General features: G+C 46.3%; 1 protein-coding gene across 2 annotated transcripts in view; it reads right to left on the bottom strand.

Annotated features, from left to right (window-relative positions):
• Positions 1–23,527, bottom strand: part of Bcar3 (BCAR3 adaptor protein, NSP family member) — a 112,808-nt gene that overhangs the window by 75,189 nt on the left and 14,092 nt on the right. For both annotated transcript variants that reach the window (NM_001107722.1, XM_087624885.1), the window contains 1 exon segment: positions 1,057–1,096. In NM_001107722.1, coding sequence (NP_001101192.1) covers positions 1,057–1,096 — 40 coding nt within the window.

Below are 23,527 nucleotides of genomic sequence, written 5' to 3'. Positions count from 1 at the left end.
CCTGCTGGCTTAGGCTCACAGGCTTGCCCCACACAGTTCCCATAGTTCACACACTATTCGGAAATAAGAAAGGGGAGGAAGTAATTCCCACCTCCATCAGCACACACTCCGTTACAATGTTCCGTAGGAACCGGTGATTAGACTAGATTTCTCCTCTCCGTAGAAGCAGTGGGCCTATACACTTTGAATATGGAAGGTAGGCCATGGGCCCTCAGCGGGGAGATCACACAACATAACTCGTGCCGTGATTCCTCGTAAAACACAGCAAGAGTCATTGTCACAAATCCCAGTGTGACAGGCTCTGCCGCTCTTCTCGGGGAGGGACCTGATTCAATTTATAGCTGAAAAGTAAAATACGGTAAAGCAAATACCACACCCCAAAGTGAGAAGAGGGCAGAGGGAAGGAAAAAGGGCTGACAGTTCAGAAGGCTGAGCAGCTAAACGGCACTGACTGTGAGCCCCCCTGAGCTGAGGCTTTCTCTGGCCCCGAGGGAAAAGACAGCTCTTAAAGCCCCAGAGCCTCCGTCCTTCTACCCAAGATAAAGCTCCGCCCACAACTCCTATTCGAAATCCCTGCCCAAATCTCCCCAAACCTTAAAACTAAGAGATCAAAAAAGAGTTCACTCAGCAACAGAACAGAATGACCGCAGTAGCAAAAAAAGAGAAAAAAAAAAAAACTGTGACTTGGATGCACATAGCCCTCTGTTTTCTGTTTACCCGGTGTGAATAGTCTATGTCAGCGTCACAGTAATGAGTTTGATTATACGGTGCAGAGTCCAGACTTCTTTGGAGGTATTATAGTGCGTAAGCCAGAACTTACAAAACAAAAACAGAAACAACCCGGTGACTCCAAACTTTAAAACACATCTGGTCTACGTGGGGAAAAGACCATAGACACCAACAGGGTGGTTCGAGACCTTTACCAAACTCACCAAAGGCCCACGTGAGCTAAATGTCCACTGGCTGTTTCAGGTGCCAGAGCCAGCTCTCTACATGAGGGAGACTGCGGGCCGTGTTTGGGAAGTCACAACTCCATGTTCTGCCCTGTTTTCTTACCTTCACGTACTCCAGAGTTGGGTCCAGAAGATAGGGATCCCTGAAAAGAGGAAAGAGGACAAACATGAGGCATGAGGCAGTTGGGGGACAATGAGTTCTGATGTGTAGTGAAATGCAGTCAGCGTCGTCCATTTAACTTCTGAGCTGCCCCGATCCCCAGACAGTATACCCAAAAGACAAGTAAGGAAGTCAGAATGCAGCCAGATTCTTCTCATGACGAGAGAGTGCAAACCATGAGCTGGGTCCAGACGTGTCATACTTTCTAGCCAAATTCAGGCCTCGGGAGGTTACAGTATTTTATATGTCCTGAATCTAAGTGCACACAAACATTTTTAAAAACCAGCCTCAAGTTTGAAAGCAGGACTCTGAAGGAGCAAGGGCGGGAGAGGGGCAGCATGGGACGGTCAAACATTCAGCCCTTTCCAGTATTAATGTCCAGACAGCCGCAGCAAGTTGCTGTGCCTGCCCACTTTGACACTAAGAAAACAGAATTCCTGGCAGTCCAGCTTCCTGCCCCACCAGTCCTCATGCACGGTCGTTTCTCAAGCACATCTTTTTCTTCTTATCACCAATGCTTCCCTCCCACTTGTGTAAACCTCAGGGACTCAGGTAAATATCCTTTAGTGCCCTAGTATGTGTTTCTCGATCTAATGCACACTCTGTGTCTACCAACATCCTCCAAGGGCTGACCAGATGCTTGGGAGTGACAGTAAGGGTGGCATTGGGAAGGTAACTTAGTACAGAGGGGATAAAGGAGAAGGAAGGGGAGACATCGGACCCAGTGCTTTCTGAGCTCATACAGTTTTAGTGAGACACGAGGTGAAAAGGACAGTTGTGTCACAGACTTAAACTTCAAAAGAGCAACACGTTCCGACAGATAGGACAAAGAACAGAAGGGCTCTGAAGCCTGCAAGGTCAGTCTCTGAAGAGTAGGCAGGTTCTTAGCACGGAGACGGAGAGATAGGAAGGCAGGGAAACCCACTGACAGCTGCTGGCTGGGGAGGGTGAGCTCATCTCCAAGGCCTAGGACATGAGAGTAATGTTAGCTCAGCCACTGTTTGGGATACAAAGTGTTCCATCCCACAGATGAGGGACATGATGACCCTGTTGTGAAGATGGATCCTACTCATAAGTGACCCTCACATTGCTGTGACGACTGTTTCTGACTTAGGGTGTTGGGAGCAGACGCAGGCCGGCATTCTGGATGCTACAGGGCAGACAAATAGGGTCCGACATGAGACCTTTGTGGGGGTCAGAGAATCCAAGCAGGCCTAAGCTTGCAGCAACACAGTGCATTCCCACTGGAAAGGGTATGAACCAAATCCTCTCAAAGCCTGCAGCGGAGGAGGAACCCGTCTGCCAAGGTTGAGGGGCTGAGGGTGTTGTAGGAGGGTGCTCTCTTACCAGGCATCTTGAGTCTCCCTGCTATGATATCATTACATCCTTCTGCCTGTCTCTGTGAAGTCAGAGCTAGGCCCACTCTGGACTGTGGCCATGTCATCAAGCCTTGGTTCCATGAAAACACCCAGCAGTGACCAAAACTGTCAGGAGCATTTGGCTTGCACTCCGCCATTTAAGATCTTAAAACTTCGGTTTCATTCATTGGAAGCTTCCATTTGGAGCTTGCAAGCCTGGCGGCCCAACCCCTGATCAGAACCACTGCAATGCTGATTTTCTGCTTCGGTATACTATTTTATGTACATTTAAGATTTCATTTCACACACACACGCACACACACACACACACACACACACACACCCTAAAGCATGCATTAAGCAAACAAACAAACAACGTACTGGAGTATACTGTCTAAATTGATGGCTTTCAAACTTTTTGATCTTGGTATTTGCTTCTGTCATATCTACTAATTATTGATATTAGAAATTAAAACTGAGAAACTTTAAAATATATATCCAATTGAGAAAGTCCATCCAGGACAGCCAGAGCTATACAGAGAGACAACGTTGAAAGAACGAAGAAAGAATGAAAGAACAAAAGAAAGGAAGGAAGAGAGACAGAGAGAGAGACAGAGGGGGAAAGAGAAGAGAAGAAAAAGTCCATTACAGGACCAGTGAGGTAGCTTAAAGGGTAAAGGTGTTTGCAGCAAAGGCCTAAAGACCAGGGTTCAATGCTAGGAACATGTAAGAGGTGGAAGGAGAGAAATAATGCTCTGAGTCTTTCCTCCGACCTGTGTATGTGCACAGTGGTGCACACACATGAACATGAGCACACACATATGCACACACACACATGTACACACATGCACATACATGCACATGAACATGAACACACACATGCACACACATGCACACACATACACATGTACACACATGCACATACATGCACATGAGCATGTGCACACACATACACATGTACACACATGCACACACATGCACATGAGCATGTGCACACACACATACACATGTACACACATGCACACACACATACACATGTACACACATGCACATACATGCACACGAGCATGTGCACACACATACACATGTACACACATGCACATACATGCACATGAGCATGTGCACACACACATACACATGTACACACATGCACACACATGCACATGAACATGCACGCACGCGCGCACGTACACACACACACACACACACACACACACACACACACACACACACACACACTATTTCTTTGTTAACATGACCACCAATCTCACTGGAGAAGTTGTTAAGTACCGGGGACTGTCAAGTTCCTGGTGAAAGATACGAATTTTCAAAACTCGTTTTCACTTGAAAGATGGATTTTCCTTTTTTGTTTTTGTTTTCTCCCTCCTCCCATCATTGGCAGTATCAAACATTTTCCTTGGCTGTCATTCACTTTCAGGAAAATATCTGTCGAATACCAAGCCCACCATGTCATGATTTGCGATTCTAACTTTTTTTTCAAGCTGCGCTGTGGCAATAAAATGTTATCGGCCACAGTCCGCTTCATGATTTTGCTTAGAATTGCATCTAATTCTCTGCCCTTCTTACCTTTCTGTGGTGATGTCCTTCCCATTGAGAGCAGCAGCACCTCTTTCTAGAGATGTATAATGAAAACTCCCTTCACTCAGAGCTGGTCTCGAGCTAAACCTCCACCTCTGTTGGAAGGGGCTGTGTCACCTGCTTCCTGTCTTGTTTCAGTAAATATGAAAAGATGATTTAATATAGTAAATATGAACGGAGGCCTGGAGGCTGGGCAATGGCCTTGCTGCTCGCCCCAGGGTTACAGCACACACACGGGACAGCTCACGACCATCTGTAGGTTTAGCTTTGTGGGATTTACAAAACCTTTTCTAGCTCCCAATGACATTGCACATATGTGGCGTGCATTCACACACACACACACACACACACACACACACACACACACACACACACGCATGCACATACACACAAATATGCACATATCAGCCAAGCACTCAAAAATTAGGTTTCTCTACTCTAACACTGAGTTCAGATAATGAAGAAAATACAACTGGACTGCATTAGGGATCCACAGTGAATGAGGGGACTGTTTGCTGATTCCCCTTGAAAACAAAGAAAGAAGTTGACAGAGGGTTAATTGGCCTTATTATAGTAACCTTCTAACTATCTGTGTGTACCCCACAATAACATGCTGCATGCCTTAGATGGGTACAAGAATACTGGCTTTTTACAAAGTACAGTCAGTACTTTGGAGACCCCCCTCCTCTGGTGCCTGTCCGTCTTCCTCAGCTCCCACTGGGCAGCAGTGAGCAGACACATCCCGTCTTTCCCTCAGACCCTTGCTGCTGCTCCGGCATTTGGCATTTCCTCACCACCTGGATGACTACCGCTCTACTTTCCTTTATCTTGATACAACTTTCATCAGTTGTGATACACATCACACACTGTCTTCAACACCCCGTGGAGCCTGCCCATGCCTCTGTAACCTGTTAAAGACGAACATCATGGAAGAGAGTATAGATGGTCAAGACCTAAGCCCTCAGCAGACCCTGGATGAAGCCAGGTACAGATTCATGGGCTTAGTAGAACAACCCTGAGTGGGATGTTCCTATATGAAAGGTCTTCTATGTTTCTCATTCTAGATTAACAAACTAACATTTTAATTAGGCAATAAAAGCACCAAACACCTTTAAAAATGCAACCTCTACTTGCTATCACCATGCATAGTAAGGCTTGTTCTCTAGGAGATAAAATTTACCTATGCAAGACTTATTTTTTATTTTGCTTATGAATGTTTCCCTGCGTGTATGTATATGCACTATGTGCATGCAGTGCCTAGGAAGGCCAGAAGAGGGCGCTAGATACTCTGGAATGGGGTCGCAGATGGTTGTGAGACATCGTGTCGGTGCTAGGACTCCAATCCGCTTCTAGAAGGGCAGCAAGTGCTCTGAACTACCGACCGTGTCTCCAACCCCTTAAATTCATCTATAGCGTGAAGGATCCCCCCGCCTCTCTCCCTCCCTCCCTCCCTCCCTGCCCCTACCTCCTACCACCACTTCCTTTTATGGTACTAGAGACTGAGCTTGGGGCCTTGTGTTTGTTTGCCAGGCAAGTGCTCTACCAGAGAACTACACCATAGCCCAGTGCGTTCCTTCTAACACCTCGCTGTTCAATACAGTTGTCACTATTCCCTATGACTGTTTAAAGTTAGTCAATGGACCACATGCTCAATAGCAGTGTACGGTCAACAACTCCAGTCTTGTACATCCCAATTACAGACCAGTTCTGCCACCCCCGAGTTGTACTGCAGTGAGTGAGTGCCGTTCTACACAACACTTCCAAATGGAAGCATATCCGTCTTCTAAAGAGACTCCCTTAGATACTCTCGGCCTCGATTTACTGACTAAATAAGCAATGGAAATTTGAGGTACAATTACTTGTAGCATCTCCCCAGACACTCACACGTCATGGGCCAGCAGTGTGCCAAGGTTCCTGTGTATTAGTTTTTAGAGATCAATTTTTAAAATTATCTCCTCAAGACCCTGAAATATTTTCTGTCTGTGAACTATTTTAGACGCGAAAACTAGCACAAGTCATTCGAACATTCTATAGCAGGGCCCGGACAATTTAGATTCAGTAGAGATCATGCCCGAGCCATCCGGAGAGCCATTCCCTGCAAATGCCTGCAGTAAAGTTTAAGGCTTTTGAGGTTCAGGATTCAGTTCTAGTAGCAAGAGTTAGAACAGGGGGAGGGGGGCAAAGCATGACCAGATGCTTCAGCATATTCCTAAAAGCTGCTTTTAACAAGTGGAAGATCTACACGAAAGACCGAAGAGGGGTGCTCTTCCAGGAGCCTTAATGTTCAGAATCCCAAAGGCTATTCTCAAACAGCTAAGGCTTCAAGTAGAGGAGGAGGTGAAGAGAGGGAAAATGCAAGCCATTTCCCCTGACTTGGCTGAACCAGTCCAGGGTTTGATTTCCTCTCCTCTCTGACATAATCTGTGAGTGCTTACTTTGATTTCCTTCACACTCGTGACTAGAATGCCTAATTCATCATAGCCTCTTTGGCGTTCCAGTCAGTGTCCTAGAGGCAGAGCTGAGCACCAGCTATTTGGAAACCCCGAATAATGTAAGGAACCCCTACCTGAGACAGTTAGTCGTTACTCTGGCTAAGACCTGCTCATCCCAGGCAGAGCTCATCTGAGAACCTTCTCCACCTAGTCCTTCCTCTGGGAAGAGGCCCTAGATGAGCCTGGCCTCCAGTGACTCAGGTTACACCATTGCTGCATGGCATTCTAGGTGGCCTCAGCGTTCTCCCTGCTGTGCTAAAGAGGCGTTCTAACTGAGGCCGGGCTGAAGGGAGCCACCCAGCACCTGGGTGACCACATTTCTTTGGGGACACTGCAGCTGGCACTGGCTCAGGAGCCACAGTGGCACAGCACCTGGTAGAGGAAAAACTGTTAAGCGCCCTTTTTCCCAAAGGGATTTGAGGTTTGGGATGTTGTGAATATCAACAGGCACAGTGGGGAAAAAAAGAATGTTTCAGCGCCAAGTGGGGAAAGAAAGGAATTTTATACCCAGTTATGGTGGGAAGGGCAGATTCTGGATAACAGTAAGTTCCGTCTAACAAAAGAGCTCCAGTCACAGCACATGGCTGCATTTCCCTGAGTGATACACTAACTAGCTGAGCTGGTCTGAGAACACAACAGGTAAGTTACATGTGGATTTTAGCAAGGGAACTGAGAGAGCATGATACCGCTATGACGAAACAACTTACAGGTAATCAGTACAGAACTTTAGCTCCAAACGTAACCAACAGCATCCTGTTAAAACCAGAGTGAGCCCTGATTACCTAGAAAGAGCCTGATGAAACACCCCAGCCCAGCCACCATGCTAGGCACACTGACATGGTGGCCTGTCAGCACAGAGGTCAACGCGAGACGAAGGCAACCCAGCAGAGCTAGTTCACGGGACAGACAACCACGCTAAGGGTTCCACGCGCAAGCTGTGAACTATGAGAACCTGGGCCCAGTTTGCTCTGTGGACAAATCCTTGTCTCAGTTTTCTCGTCTGTAATGTGGGAATCCTAACAGCTCCTAGATCGGAGAAGTGGTGAAGAGCAAACAAGGATAAGGTTAACTTATCAAAGTGTTTTAAACTGACTCATGAAGTCATGTACAGTGGAAATCTGAGCGGTGGTCAGATAACATTAACTGGGTCCCCTGTCTTCTCCACAAATAGTTTAAGTGAAAGATGGAAATATAACCAAATAAAATGAGTGGATAAAATTTTAACTTCTATTTTTAAAAACTGTACTTACATAGATGGTAGAAACGATGGAAATTTTACGACCATCAGGTTTAGAAGACCACATTTAGATCATGCGATCAAGAGACGAGACTCTTAAGGATCTGGAGGGATCCTAGGCTATGGTGATAGGTTAAATGGCAGGCGAAGAAGGGAGGTAGGGGCTGCTCGCCAGATCATGTCTGGGATGTTGGCTGCTCGCCAGATCATGTCTGGGATGTTCGCTAATGCTCTGGAGGTGATAGGACAGTAACAACCGGAATGCTGGCTCACTGAGGCCAGCCAGAAAAGCCAGCACTGAAGAAAGAGGAAGGCCTTGACCAATGAGATATTTAGCCAGTCAGGAACCGGCTTGAAGAGAGAGTGGACAAAATAATGTCACCTCATAGCTCAAGGTCTCCTTGCAAGGACAAGCAAATATCTGTTTAAATGAGGGGACAGGATGAACCTATAGGAAGATGTCAGCCTTCCTTAGGGAAGGGCCTTTCAACCGTCAAGACCAGCTTAAGATGGGGGTGGGGTGGGGAGAGACACCTTCCTAAGACACATGAGAAGAGGGTGGTGGTCATTCGTCAGAGCAGAGGGCTGGGCAGTTTCTTCCAGGCAGAAAAGCAAGGGCAGGAGACTGGGGACCAGCTTTATATAAAACAACAAAGCATTTATCTTGTGCTAAAATATTTCGAGGGAGTCAGGCACTCTGGGAGGCAGAGGCAATCGGATCTCTGGGGATTTAAGGCTAACCTCATCTACACAGAGCAGCAGCTAAACCCTGTTTCAAAAAGAGAAAGGAAGGGAGGGAAGAAGGGAAGAAGGAAGGAAGGGAAGAAGGGAGGGAGGGAGGGAAGGAGGGAGGGAGGGAAGGAGGGAGGGAGGGAAGGAGGGAGGGAGGGAGGGAGGGAGGGAGGGAGGGAGGGAGGAAGGAATTATAATATTTAAGCTTACTCCTGTGAGGCGGTGAAGCCAGCCTTCCCCACCTTACAGATAATAGAGAGCAGCAGTTAGGAGGAGGGGGAGGAAGAGAAAGGAGAAGAGGAGCAGGAAGGGGGAGGGGAGAAGGAGTGGGGGAAGGAGGGGGAGGGGAAGGGGAGGAGGAAAGTTTTGTTTGAAACTCTACCTGAAAAAAAAAAAAAAAAAAAAAAAAAAAAGAAACTCTACCTGACAATACTATCAAGAGGAATCTAGCAGAGTGTCTGTGTATAACCCCACTCCAGAGGCAGTGGCTGCAAGATTCAGTTGTGCAGCTGTCTGGATAGTGGAGGCCAAGAGAAGCATGTGTCAGAATTGTGTGACACCCAGGCTTGCTTTCCTAGTTCTCCCACAGGAGGTGAGGCCAAGAAAAGACACTTGGTGTCCAGGAATCAGAGCAAATCCCCCAAGCCCTTGTCAACCCGGCCTTGAGTTGGCTCTTGGAAGACAGCAGCACAGATGACGTCAGCTCACTCTTCTCCACATGAAAGGGCTGGAAGACACAGTGAGTAGGACGGAAGGAAAGCCTGGTTAGCCACTTGGAGGATCTTCTGGAAGGTGGGGGAGAATCTGGCAGTCTCTCAGGTTACTCTGTTTTCCTCACGTGAAAGGTCTTGAGAGCAAAGAGAATAGAACCAAAGTCCCCCCCTTGGCCATACCCTCGAATGAACCCAGCACAGCCTTACATTCTGTACTGGGAGGTGAGCCCAGCAGTCACGGATCAAGACTCCCTAACTAGTCTCCTAACTAGGCATAGATGGGAGAGAAGGTTAAGGACAGAGACAACCAACCTAGTTAGGGCTGAGACTACAGCTCAGTGGCAATATGCAAAAGACACTGGGTTCAAGCCTCTTGCCCCCATGAAAATACATTAAAGACCAACACTCCAAAGCCAACTAAAACAATGTTTAAAGACACTTATTTACATACAGAAGGCTGTGTCTATTCCTTTCTGAGCCAGCCACTTGAACTCAGCTTACCCGCAAGGAAGGACTATTCTTCTACATAAACACCCTTCCCAATGGGCCATGGCAGTTAGAGACCTGCCTCTGACTTGAAATAGAATCTCCAAGTATTCACAGAAGACTGTATCAAGAAGTCTCAGACCGCGGATTTGTATTGTATTCTCCAAGAGAGATCACTAGAAAACAAACAGAGGGTCCTGGCACTATAAAGGAAGGGGGCAGGGGTAAAAACAATATTTTTGGTGTATGCTAATCATGCACCCCCCCCCATCCGTGGGTTCATGATGTGGCATCTCTGATTACAAATGGGGAGTCTGGCAGGCAGCGCAGCCCCTCCTGGTGGGTGGGCAGGCTGGCACATGGAGAAGGTCAGCAGGGAAGGCAGCAGGGTGAAACCAGACCCTGGCGTTATTTTATTTTTAAGTTGATTAAATCTCAGATACCACCGCTGCCCACTCAGCTGAGTCACCTAAGAAGCATCTCACTTTTAAAGTTTCAACTTCAGGAATGTCTGAGTCACGGAAATGATACACTTACAATTCACTTTCTCATTAGAGGCCGACTGATCATCTCCTTCCCCTTAAAAGGACACTTGATCTGAGTGTTGGATGTTCTGAGTTACACCGCTTAAGCAGTATCTCGCTGAAAGAGGCCTCCCCCACCCCTTTTCTTGAGTGCCTAGAATACAAATAGAGAAGTTCTCTGTTCTAAGTTACAGAATGTCTGTTTTAAGTCAGGGTCTCACTATGTAACCTGGGCTGGCCTGGAGCTTGCTATTGTAGACCGAGATCTGCCCGCTTATAAAATGTCTTAAAGATTGAGCTTTTTTTTTTTTTTTAATGATGTATAATTAGTAGCTAACAGTGTCACCGAATAGGTATCTTGTGAGACGTAACAACAGAATGAATCACCTCTATTAGGATAATTATTTTATATGAGAGAAGAATGTGCGAAATCAGATCATACCGGACTGAGATAACTCCACATGTACCCCAAATCTGCAAAGCTGGCACCCCATTCTGCACGTGCCATGGAGTGCTCAGACGTTCACTGTATATATATATATATATATCCATGTGGGTGCACCCACCCCAACTGCGCCTGGTCAGTCCCCAAAAGGAATGTCATGCCTGCCTCATGCTCAGTGTCTTCACTGAACTGACCCCACAAATGCCACACACAAAGGAACGCACACAAAATCCTGGCTTTCAGGGAGGTCCCCTGCCAACAGGGAGGACAGAGCAAGAGGCCCAGCTCAGGTTCAGTAGGTGAGAGTGGGTGGGGCGATGCCCTGAGGAGCCCTGTCACAGCACACAGACTGCATTTGAGGCCTGAGATGTTTGACGAGGAGGTCACAGACAGTGAGGAATGTTCCAGGCTAGAGGACGCGTGTACTGGAGGCAAGGGTCGGAGATGACACGGTATGTCTGGGGAACTGCAAGCTGTTCTGGAGTTGGTGTGCCTTCCACTTGGGCCACGAGCTCCTCTTCATCTGGCTGGGCTCCAGCAGTGACCTCCCTAGCTTCCCCACAACCTTGTCACCACACAGTAGCAGAGATCCTTCCCCACCCAGCATCCTGGGACTGTACCACCTCAAAGCACAACCCTGCACCACACCCATGACCTGTGAACCTGTTTGTAACAATGCCAGGAAGTTCAACAATCTCCCCCACAAAGACACCCACCCCTCCCACCAGGAGTTCTGTCCTACAGCGAGTCAATCAAGCACAGATCTGGTCACTCCTGTGAAGGGATTTTTTTTTTTTTTTGGTTCTTTTTTTCGGAGCTGGGGACCGAACCCAGGGCCTTGCGCTTCCTAGGTAAGCGCTCTACCACTGAGCTAAATCCCCAGCCCCCTGTGAAGGGATTTTTGAGGACAGAATGAAGGTCCTGATTTGGTTTACTTTAAAATATAGACATGAGCCAGATGGGCCAGATGAGGCTTGAGAGTGGAGCTAAATGAGGGATCCTGTTGCTGAAGTGACATTGTGTTATATTATGTGACATTATGTGACATCATGACAGGGCCTATAAGGCCCATTCAATTACCATATAAAGCAGTTAATGCCTCTGAAAGCAAGGTGTTAAAGACTTGTGTGTCCATGCTCACAGGAGCATCACTTACAAAAGCCAAAGTGTGGACATGACCCTAAGTACCAATGAGTGGCAAGGCCAGCAAAAAAAGGTATACACATCCAATGGAATATAATGCAGCCTTTAAGAAGGCATTTCTGACATATGCCACAGCATGACTAAATCTTGAAAACATTATGCTGTGTGAAATAAGCCAGTAACAGGAGGCCAAGTCGTACATGATCTACTTACATGAGGTACCAAGGTTTGGCAAATTCAGAGAGACGGGATGTAGAACCACGCTATCATTCTGACAGGGAAGAGAGAAGGGGTTGTTAAGAGTATAGAGCGTCCATCCATTCTTTAAGATGAAGAGAACCCTGGGAAATGGCTATACGATACTGCAGAGGCTGAGAATTAAATCAGCCACAGAGAGACATGTACTGCATCCGACCTCACCTAGAATCAAGAGGGCACTGTGTGCATAGAGTAGAGTAGTGGTTCCCAGAGGCCGGGCAAGTAGGCTGGAGCAGAGGATTCGCACAGGCTGAGGAATAAATTCTAAATAACAAATTGAGAACAGCAGCAAGACGCAGCGAGGAAAGTGCAGATAACTAGCCTACTCTGTATTTCAGAAGGCTGAAAGGGCCAGACTCTAAATCCTTAGACTCTCACTGTAAGGTAATGTAGAGATAGCAACATTTAACATGGTTTGCATGTATGTATGCATGGGTATGCATGTGTGATGGTTTGTATATGCTCGGCCCAGGGAGTGTCGCTATTAGAAGGTGTGGCCCTGTTAGAGTAGGTGTGGCCTTGTGGACTTTAAGATCCTCCTCCTGGCTGTCTGGGAGTATTCTGCTAGCAGCCTTCAGATGAAGATGTAGAACTCTCAGCTCCTCCTGCACCATGCCTTCCTGGATGCTGCCATGTTCCTGTCTTGATAATAATGGACTGAACCTCTGGATCTGTAAGCCAGCCTCAATTAAATGGTGTCCTTATAAAACTTGTCTTGGTCATGCTGTCTGTTCACAGCAGTAAAACCCTAACTAAGATAGCATGGGTGTGCATGTGTGTGCATGTGTGTGCATGTGTGTGCATGTGTGTGCATGTGGGTGTGTGGGTGTGTATACCTGTGGAAGCTGTTGGTGTCTTTATTGTGATACACCTTATTCCCCTAGCACTGTCTCTCACTGAACTTGAAACTCACCATTTTCACTTGGCTGACTGTCACTTGAGCTCCCATAATCCACCTGTCCTTGCCTTCCCAATGCTGCAGTTCCTCGGATTACAGCCATAGCTGGCTTTTCTTACATGGATGCTGGGGATTCAAACTTAGGTCAGAGATGCACAGGAAGCTTATCTTAGTCACAGGGTTGTCTCCACAGCCCAAAGTGTTTAATCTGAACCAAACATTATACAATGTATGTATACATGTATAAAAAAAATCATGCCCTGGGTTCGGTCCCCAGCTCCGAAAAAAAAAAAAAAAAAAAGAACCAAAAAAATCACATTATCCAATTACCATGTACAGTTCTTACGTTTTTAATGTGTAAGTTAAAACAAATTTAATTGTATACTAAAAGTGGTGAACTTAATGGCAACATTTATATGTTCACACAGTTTTCCAAATAAAAGCTCCTAAAATATGGGTTGATGCTGATAAAAATGTCCAGAGGAAAGTGACCAGAGTTGGTATTTGAAGGTTCAGGACAGAGACATTGCCTCCTGCATTTCCATGCTGTAATCTAAAGGATTTTAAAAGTAGCCTCCTACACGAACAGGAGGGGAACTTCCTTATTCACTCCCTTCCTTCCTAACTTTGGGTTTTTGAGACAGGGTCTCACTATGTAGCTCTGGCTGACTTAGAACACCCAGACCCTCCTGCCTTTTCCTCTCAAGCTCAGTGCCACATGTTCAGCCTTCGAATAGTTCTTTTAAAAATGCAAAACGAAGTAACAAAAAGCCACATTTTTCAGGTCACGAATGATCGAGAATTCTAGACTAAGAATAAGAGGCAGGGATAAACACATTATCCTATAAAACACAGACACTGTAACGAAGTCAAACTCCCAATTACACGGCGTATTTCGGAATACAGGTTACGGTACAAGGAGGACCCAGTTGCCATGGTGTTTGGAAGGAAGTGTGTGCCCTTAAGTGCCTGTTTTTGGAAAGAGAGACTGGGAATTAATTAGGAGGTTGGTTTAAGTCAATGCAACAGGAAAAATACAAACTACAACAGGGGAGATAAAGGCTGAGCAAAACTAATCACTAAACAAGGATCCAAGCAAGCCTGGCTCTTCACAGAGACGCTGGGACAGACCCTGAGGGAGAGAGTGGGAGGGAAGGTGGCAGGAGACGCGGCAGGAGTGAAATGGGTATAATATAAACACAGCGAAGGAGCTTAGGAACACCAAGCAAATGTGCAGGGGGCAAAACAGACCCCGAGAAGAAAGGGAACACCCCACTCCCCCGACTGTCTGAAACCTAGAGCTAGTGGTTCAATACCTCCGAGCAAGATTTCTCTGGACTAGACAGCTTTTACTGCATAGCCAGTTCTGCCAAACTGAATGATTTCTTCTTTGAGAATTATAAAAACTCCCCAGGGGACCTGACAGAGAGGATGCTACGACTTCGATCGCAATGGCAAAGTCAGGAAAAGGAAAAGGACGTTAAATTTCACACCCTGCCGGGAAAAAGTCTAAGCACATTATTGATAGACCAAAGCCACAAGTGAATGAAAAAAATACAATCAAGTTAGATTTGCTTCAGGGGTATTGTCAATTTAATACGAGAGGGTCTAAGGACACAACTTCCCACATTCATGAACTGAATAGTTTGGGACATCCAGTTGATTGGGGATATACTTTTAAAAATCATCTTTGCATGAGGTAAAAGGTTTAAACTAGAACTATTTGATGGAAGGTCTCCACGAGAAAGCATCAGTCTTTCTTATAAAGTATGGGAAGCATTAATCAGTCAATCATCCCACCAACCAATCCGAAACAAGGAGAAGACACCCCCCAGTTACTGCTTCTGTCCGCCATTGTCTTGCAGGTCTTAACGAGTATAGCTAATTAAGCAAAAGAAATAAAGGTACAAACCCCAGGAAAGGGGGACTCAAATGGTCACAATTCACAAAAGATATTGGGATATGAATGGGAAAGTTCCCCCTCGGGCTTATGGTTTGAATCCTGGGAGGTTGTGGAACCTTTAGGTGGTGGGACACGGCTGGCAGAATAAGTATCTAGAGGCGAGCCTTTGAAGGTCACACGTCTGGTTCCCGGTCCACCATGGTGCGAAAACACAAGAGCCACAGATGCTCACTGTTCTGAGTGCTGGATCCTGCTTCCCCACCCTAGTGGACTGACAACGTCTGGGATCATGAGACAATAATAACCTTTTCCCCTTAAAGGTATTGGTCAAATACTTTGTGACGATTACAAGAAAAGTGCTATATTACTGTCTGCACAGAACCCAAAGGAAATCCACAAAGATCTTGGAAGTAGGGCAAGGATCTACATATTAAAGCACTACATCATGAAATCTTAGAATTAAAACTCCCCGAGGGCAGGAACCAGAAGGTTTATAAACCCAAGATAAAGTCCTTGCTTTGTGGGTGGTTTATTAACCACAAAAATTAACTCATCCCTAGAACACTGGGTTGCATTGTAGTACAAGAAGACTTAAGTGTGGCCAGAGGTCTGAGTCTGTTTACTGAAGCTCATGGGCCCCAAAAGGAGAGATCCTTCAGACCTGGTGTCCACCAGGTACTTTCTGACCCAACTCTCCCACCAGGATATGCCACAAAAATCAGGGGAAGGACTCAACAACTGGAATGAAGCCTGCTTTCCACTGGCTACCTGCTGGCTTCTGCGCCTTAAAAATTAGAATCTCTAGTTCTCCACCATGGCGCTCCACTGACCTCTTAGAATCTTGCCTAGGAAGAAGAGGGTGGGAGAAAGGAAGAGGGCAACAGACTATAAACTACTAGTCTTCCTTCCACTACAATAGGATTCTACAATTACGTGTAACTATATAACATACTTCATTATAACATTCAATTGGATGACATTAATGTATAGGAAAGTCCATCGTCTTCTTTTCTATTTCATTAGATGCTGAGATCCCAAGTTCCTGTTCATCCTGCCGCCCTAATCTCTTTCACAACACCAATAAATCCAAATTCTCTGAACCTACCTCACTATCTTCTTTTCTAAAATCAATTTATTTACTTTACATCCTGACCACAGTTTCCTCTTTCTACTTTCCCTCCAATTCTTTCCTTCCATCCACTCCTCTTCCCTTTCTCTTCAGAAAAGGGGAGGCCTCCCGTGGATATCAACCAGTCTGGATACATCAAGTTGCAGTAAGAGAGGCTCATCCTCTCCTATTGAGGCTAGAAGAAGAAGCCAGAACGGGAAAAAGGGTCCCAAAGGCAGGCAATAGAGTCAGAGACAATCCTGCTCCCCCTATTAAGAATCTCGTATGAAGACTAAGCTACACGACTGTTACATATGTGTAGAGGGCTTAAGTCAGTTCCCTGAAGCTCCCTGGTTGATGGTTCCATTTCTGTGGGTCCCTATGGGCCCAGGTTAGTCGATTCTGTAGTTTTTCTTCTAGTGTCCTTGACCCCTCTGGTTTCTATAATCCTTCCTTCCCCTCTTCCACAGGACTCCCCAAGCTCCACCCAATGTTTGGCTGTGGGTCTCTGCATCTGTTTCCATCAATTGCTGAGTGAAGTCTCTGATGACAATTATGCTAGGCGTAACTGCAAGCACAGAGGAGTATGTGTCCCCACTTTTGTGACTGCTCTGTCACAACTGCAACTCAAAGAATCAGTAGCATCTCAGTTCACTTTTCTAATGAATTATGGTTTCTAATATCTAATTGTATTTATTTTATGTGTATAAGTGTTTGCTTCATGTATGTATGCGCATGTTCAAACTTGGTGCCCACAGAAGTCATAAGTGGGCATCCCTGGAGCAGGAGTTCTATGACACCATGTGGGTGCTGGGAATCAAATCTGTGTCCTCTAGAAGAGCAGCAAGAGCTATTAACCATTGAGTCATCCTCCAGTCCCACACCGTGAAGCTTTAAGAATAATTTAATGTACCCCGTGTGCCCTGTCTCTCTTACTGGACTATGAAAACATTGAGCACAGGCTCCATGCTCTCCCTACCATTGCATCTCTAGGGCAGGACTGCTCAATAAATGTTGGTTTGTTTGCAGGAGTGTGCATGTGTGTGTCCTGTACTGTGCAGAGCACCGAGACCCCAACCCTTCTCTTTCACCACACACAGTGAGCTCACCAAGGGGAAGAAGTGTCCATGGAGCGTCTTCCTTAAGATCATTGAGCCATAGGCCTGGGACTGAGGTGTGACGACCTCAGACAGCTCCTTCGGCAATAGAATACTCATCCCCAAGTCCAGAGACTTGCCTCCCTCCCTACACCATAGACCAGATGCTTCTGAAGTGACGTTGACAGGCTGGTCCTACTGAGCTCCAGTATCTGGGAGCACGGGGTGATAACCCAGAGGACAGAGTCTACCATGGGATAATTTCCATCCGCTGACTGGGAAAATAGGGAGAAACAAGTGTTTCACAGAAGGCAGATGCTGCGTGCAGTGATGTGCACTTGTAACCCCAGCATTTGGAAGGCTGGAAAGGGAGGATCGTGAGTTCAAGGCCACCTTGGGACAACAAAGAACAAAATTCACACTGACAACTTGGAGGAAATATTAGCTGTGCCCAGACTAACAAGGGTTTGTGGGTTTTTTTTTTTGTTTTTTGTTTTTTTTTTCCTATTCTATTCTTCTGATACCGAGATTAATTACACAGAGAAATAATAATGGTGCCGGGAAATACCATCGGAGTCGGCCTTTGCAAACTTCAAAACAGATGCAGCTGTTGGCACGAGGACGGATTTACAGAGATATCTCTGTCACATCAGCTTGCAAAAACAAACGAGAGGAGACTGGTTCTTCTCTATCTCAACATGCTTACTCATGGTGCTGCTGTGGGGATCACCAGCTGTTGACAGGATTCAAGTGAGGACGGTTTATAGTCTCATCGTGTTAACACATGACACCAGAATTACCTCGTGACCAATACCAAAGGACTTAAGGTCTATTCCTTAAAAATTAAGTACACAGGTCTTCACCGCAGAAAGGAAGGCCGGAAGCTCCGGTGCGAAGGAATCATCTTGCATTTCTGAGGTCAGAGTTAAACCATTCACCATATGAGATCTGGGCAGGCCTGTGTGACGACTCCCTTGGTCTGAACCCTGAGCTTCAATTTGCCCCTAAAAATCACAGTAATGTTCTTTGACAACCGGAACATGACAGTGACTCATTCTGAGGCCACAGTGACCCAAACCCTAGGATATTTTTCAGGGCAAGCAGTTAATCTGAACCCCACAGTTTTACTTTGTAATTTACTTTATAATTAATGTTTTGGGACCTCCAGTGTAAGTCTTCATCTTTCCCTACAAAGTTTTTGCCAATTAAATTTGGCGTGTTGTTTCAGAATGTGAACGTGCTTTCTTGTATCTCAGATCTGTCGTTGGACATCCTTCTCCTGCCTCCAAAATCTGTGTCAGGTACTGGGTATTTGCTATGCCAACATTATTGTCTAAATGACTTTCTTTAATTGATAAGAAGGGGACAGAGGACATAGCTTCACATACCCGCTCAGTAAGCATAAAGCAGTCATGCTGACTTTAGTAACAGGAAGTCCCCTAAGACATAGTCTTCGACTTGTCACACCCCAGACATTAAGTGCTCATTCTCCTAGTCTAGCCACCACCATGTCCCCCAAGGAAAAATCTCCCAACAGGACGAAGAACACTTTTCTGTCCTCACTTTCCCCCTCTCGGTAATTGGTCCCCTCCCAGCTGCCAGGACCACACCTGGAATGTGACTCCTCCTCACCTCACCATGTGAAAACCTCAGCACATTTTGTATACTAATTTTAACTCCCTGCCTTCTTTAAAAGACAAACAACAACAGCAACTAGTAATAATAATGATGATGATAACAACAACAACAACAATAATAATAATAATAATAACCACCACCACCACCGGTTCTTTCCTGCCATTTTTTGTCATTCCAATATTCCCTGCAGTGACAGTGTTTAGGGATGGCCTCAGCTCCTATTTGTCTCCTTGATTCCCAGGGACCTTTTATTCTGGCCTCATGGACTCCAGGACAGCCATTCTGCCTTTACATCCCCTCCCCGCTTCCCAATCAGAGCAGCTATTTTCTGTACCCACCCTGCAAGTGAGTGGAACAGACGCCAACTATTTGGTTCTCTCTCTGTGCTCTCACTGTTCCAGACGTCACTTCTGAAAGCTCCTTTGTTGCCTGTGGCCTTTTTCACAGCCCCACTTGCTCCGCACTCCATTTCTTTCCAACCAGTGACACCTCTGCTCTGGTCCTTGGTTGCATGGCCTGACCTGTCCTGGGATCCAGGTCCAAGGTTGGAATGCCGTGGCACAAGCGGTAACACAGAAGAGGCAGGCCCGTAGGGAAAGGTTGTCTATTAAATACTATCTCCACACCGTGTTGGGGTGTGTTTGTGTGATGCCTGGACAGATGTTAGGGTCAGAGATGGGAAGGATTAACTGAGTGACACAAAGGGCTTCTAGTGGGCAGGAAGTTAGGTCAGCAAGCAAAGAAGATGTCGAGAACAGCACTGGGAGAGTCAGATGCCACAAGAGTGGCACCTACTGCTCTGTGACCTACAAGCTCCTTGGGACAAAGACCTGGTCTCTCTATGGACCTCCAGTCTCTGGACAAAGCCTGGTCCTCAATGGTGGTTCAGTGAGCTATGAATGGAAGCTCTCTCTCTCTCTCTCTCTCTCTCTCTCTCTCTCTCTCTCTCTCTCTCTCTCGTGTGTGTGTGTGTGTGTGTGTGCGCGCGCGCGCGCGTGAACGCGTGTGTATGCGTGTGCACATGTTCTCTCTGTGTATGTTTGTGTATATGTGTTCTGTGTGTATTGTGTATGTGTTCTGTGTAAATGTGTTCTGTGTGTTCTGGATGTATTTGTGTGTTCTGTGTGTGTTCTTTGTGTGTGTGTATCCTGCGTGTGTTTATGTGTTCTCTGTGTGTGTTCTCTCTCTCTCTCTCTCTCTCTCTCTCTCTCTCTCTCTCTGTGTGTGTGTGTGTGTGTGTGTGTGTGTGTGTTTGCAAGGGGGCAATCCTTTAAACTGGTACGTGCTGGCTGGAAGTGACCTTTTATACAAAGCCTTAGATGGCAGAGACACCTGGAAGATCACTTGCCTCTTCACTCTCTGGACCAGAGGGCTTTTATTTTAGTTTCACTGAACAGTTTCCTGTATCCATGGAACCATGGTTACCATCACCTTCAACCTTGAGGATCTTTCTTTTTATGGTCCAGAGAGGCTAGTGGGCACCTATCCCTCCTTGGAAGGATGAGAGGAGTGGATATTTCTCTCAAAGAGCCAATTTCTACTTACATCTATTTCTAGCTTGTCAGAAAATGTAGCAATGCCTGAGTAAGAAAAAACGAGCTCCAACAACCATCGGTGTCTCTTGTGCCCTCCGCTATAGTGAGCTGACACCAGAGTCCAAGACTGATACGAAGCAGGTGCCCACTGGCTGATGAGCCACCCAGCTGGGGTCAGCTTGTGCCCAGCAGAGCCCCAGTGACAGCACTAAGCTGAAGGTCACTGCTGAAATTTTAAACTGGAGGTCCCCAGACTGAATAGAGTAAGAACAAAACCAAACCAAAACAAAAAAGCCGAAAAAAGGAAAAAACCCAAAACAAAACAAAACGAAAAACCCGTATCAAGGCCAGTATGTCTCTTGGCAGGCACACAAGGTCTGGCATTGGGGACTGGTCAGCTATCAAAGCCCAAACACAGCACCTTTGATGAAAGCAGAGGCTTCGTCTGGCTGGTATCTCTCTGTCCTCCCTCCCTGTCCCATTTGCCCTGCCCCCCACCTCACTTCCCTCTTCCCCACACCCTTCAAAAAGAGTCCATTTGCTGAGGTTTCCTTTTAAGTAATCCAAAAGCAGAATAAAAGTGCTAAAAATTTTAATTAATGTCAAGGCCTTTCAGAAAAAGAGTTCCAGAGATAGACCTGCCTTCTAGAGCAGACAACCTTTCTCAAAGGGACAGCCTATTTAGTCCCCAGGAGAGTAGCTGCCATTCTTCCTACTAACGCCTGGCCCCCACCACAGGCAGAGCTAACCTTTCCACAAGACATCACGATACTGTCCTCTGCAAAGCTGACACTCAATTACCAAACAACCTAGTTATCAAAACAAACAGACATCGTGTTTTTACGTAAGTTTATGATTTTACGTTGGGTCACGCTCAGGCTTGTCCTTAGCTGCGGCATGGACAGACACAGCTGGGTCATCTGGGATGGTCATCTACAGCAGCTAGGTCCATTTAAGAAAACTCACTGAGATACAGACACAGGTCCAGCCACGTGGTGACCCCTGGGGGTATGTCTGCTCTAACCAAATAAAAAAATGTTTACTGAAAAAAAAAAACCAACTAAAATTGTTTTACTTTATTTTATCAAAAGCTTATTAAGGTTGAATCTTTGAGTCAGGCATGGTAATGCACACCATTATCCAAGCAGAGGCATGGACAGGCAGATCTCTCTGAGTTTGAGGCCAGCCTGAGTCACACAGCAAGTTCCAGGATAACCAGAGCTACATAATAGAAAAAAAATATCAACTTTTCCTACTAATTTTTTTCTTAAGGGGACAGGGATGGGAGGTGTCTTCCTTTGAATTGCCCTCTCCAGATCCTAATTAATTTCTCTATCTACAAACTCAGCTACCTTTGCTGATCCCAGGAAGCTGTGGTTCCTCTGGACTGGATCCCAGGGCCTTCCCTCCTATGAAGTCTTTCCTTCCGTGGCAATATCTACTCTTGTGGCTTTGATTTTGATTCAATGTGGACATTTTTAGACTACACCTCAGCTCCCTGATGATGAGAAGTCTCGGTATCTCTGTGTCTCTGATAGGGCACACCCCAAACAGAAGTTTCCATGCTCAGAGATCGGCCACCACCTTCCCAAAAGGAAAACACCCAACCAAAATAATGACCCTTCCCTCCTGCATCTCCCATGGTAGTAATGAGCCCATCTCCCAACCCTACCTGCACCCTTCCACTGCCAAAGCCGTGCCCCTGACCCCACCTCACCTCACCCCACCTCACCCAGCCCTCCATACACTTGCCAGACTCTACACACAGAATGTATTTTTGTTTGTTCATTTTAGATAAAATGTTACCATCTAACCCAGACCAGCTTTAAAGTTAAGATCTTCCTGGTTCAGACTCCCAAGGGCTGGGATTACAGACAGACACTAGCTCTCCAGACTGAAAAGTATCTTGAATCCACCCTCTTTGTCTCGTTTGTTTCAAGAGCCGAACTATCTCCTGTCCCCTCCCAACCCTCTTCTCCATAAGTCAGTCCTCCACAAAATGGTGGTGGGGGTGGGGGTGGGAGAGGGGGAGGGGGGCAGGCATCTTCTACAACCCCAATCTGATCATGTTGTGCCTTTCAAAAGTTCCCCTCTGCATGCAGAGGAAATCTAAACTCTTTAGCCAAGGTCTAGATCAGTGTTGTCTCATGGAAACACCCCATGAATCACGTAAATAATCGAATGTTTCCTAACAAGTTTTTAAAATAAAAGATCAACAAATAGAATTAATTTTAGTTGTATTTTCATTTAGCCCATTTCAAAGATGTTACCCTTCAATACACGGTAACATAAAAACTACCAGTAAAGTATTTTACGTTTTCTTTAAGTTTTTAACCTCCACATGTTCCTGCCCCCAGAGAAGCTGTCACTCACCACCCATCTAAGCCAGGGTCCTCTGACGGCATATTCCTGATACAACTTCTTTTAGTACTTCTTGTATCAATGCATTTGTCCCAGGACCCCTAAACTGGGTGCTCCCTAAGGACAGGGGCCATATCTATGTCACTCTCCACTGGGCACTGGTCCCCAACACAATACCTCAAATAAAACCAGCTTAATAAAAATGCACGGACAAATGAACAGCAGATGAGCATTAAGTGTAAGAACAATGAAGCAGGAACTGCTTCAGTCCACTGGGGACAGCCAGGCCCTGACTAGGGTATGAATGCAAGGGTGAGCTTCTATTCTACCACCCCGTATGACTGTTGTACCCTCAAACAGTGAGCAAGGCTGAAGCCTGTTGCTGTATCAGACCCAGATAATGGAGTCCTAGCAGGCACCAGCAATAATTCGTGGGAAACTTTCTCCTGCTATAGCTGCAGGCGAGGGATGTGATCTCTGGTTACACAGCAGGGATTAGGAGCCTCCCTGCTCTGCCTTCCTGAAGGAAGGAAGGAAATCAACCAGCCTGAGCCCCTCCTCCTCCATGCCCGTTTGAGCTACCCAATAAGAATGAGGTAATTCAGAAGAGTACACTAGTGGACCCAAGATCCTGAGGTTACCAGGTCTGGCTGCTGGGATTTATGAGATCCCTGGCAGCTCGGATAGTCAGGGTAACATGAACTTCCCAGTGATCCTCAGGACCAGGTGTCCCCAGGAATTGACAACTAGTGACAAGGTGAGAGCTAAGAGCAAACCTGTGACCTACTCAAAGCAGGTGCCAAGGGGGTGGTGGCTCACGCTTCACTGTGAAAACTAGAATGCTGATGTTTAAGGACATGGTTTGCAACCAATTAGCCATCACAGCA

This window comes from Rattus norvegicus, chromosome 2, assembly GCF_021556685.1.
Source record: "Rattus norvegicus strain SHRSP/BbbUtx chromosome 2, alternate assembly SHRSP_T2T, whole genome shotgun sequence".
Lineage (NCBI taxonomy): Eukaryota > Metazoa > Chordata > Mammalia > Rodentia > Muridae > Rattus > Rattus norvegicus.
This window is presented reverse-complemented; position numbering and strand designations above follow the sequence as displayed.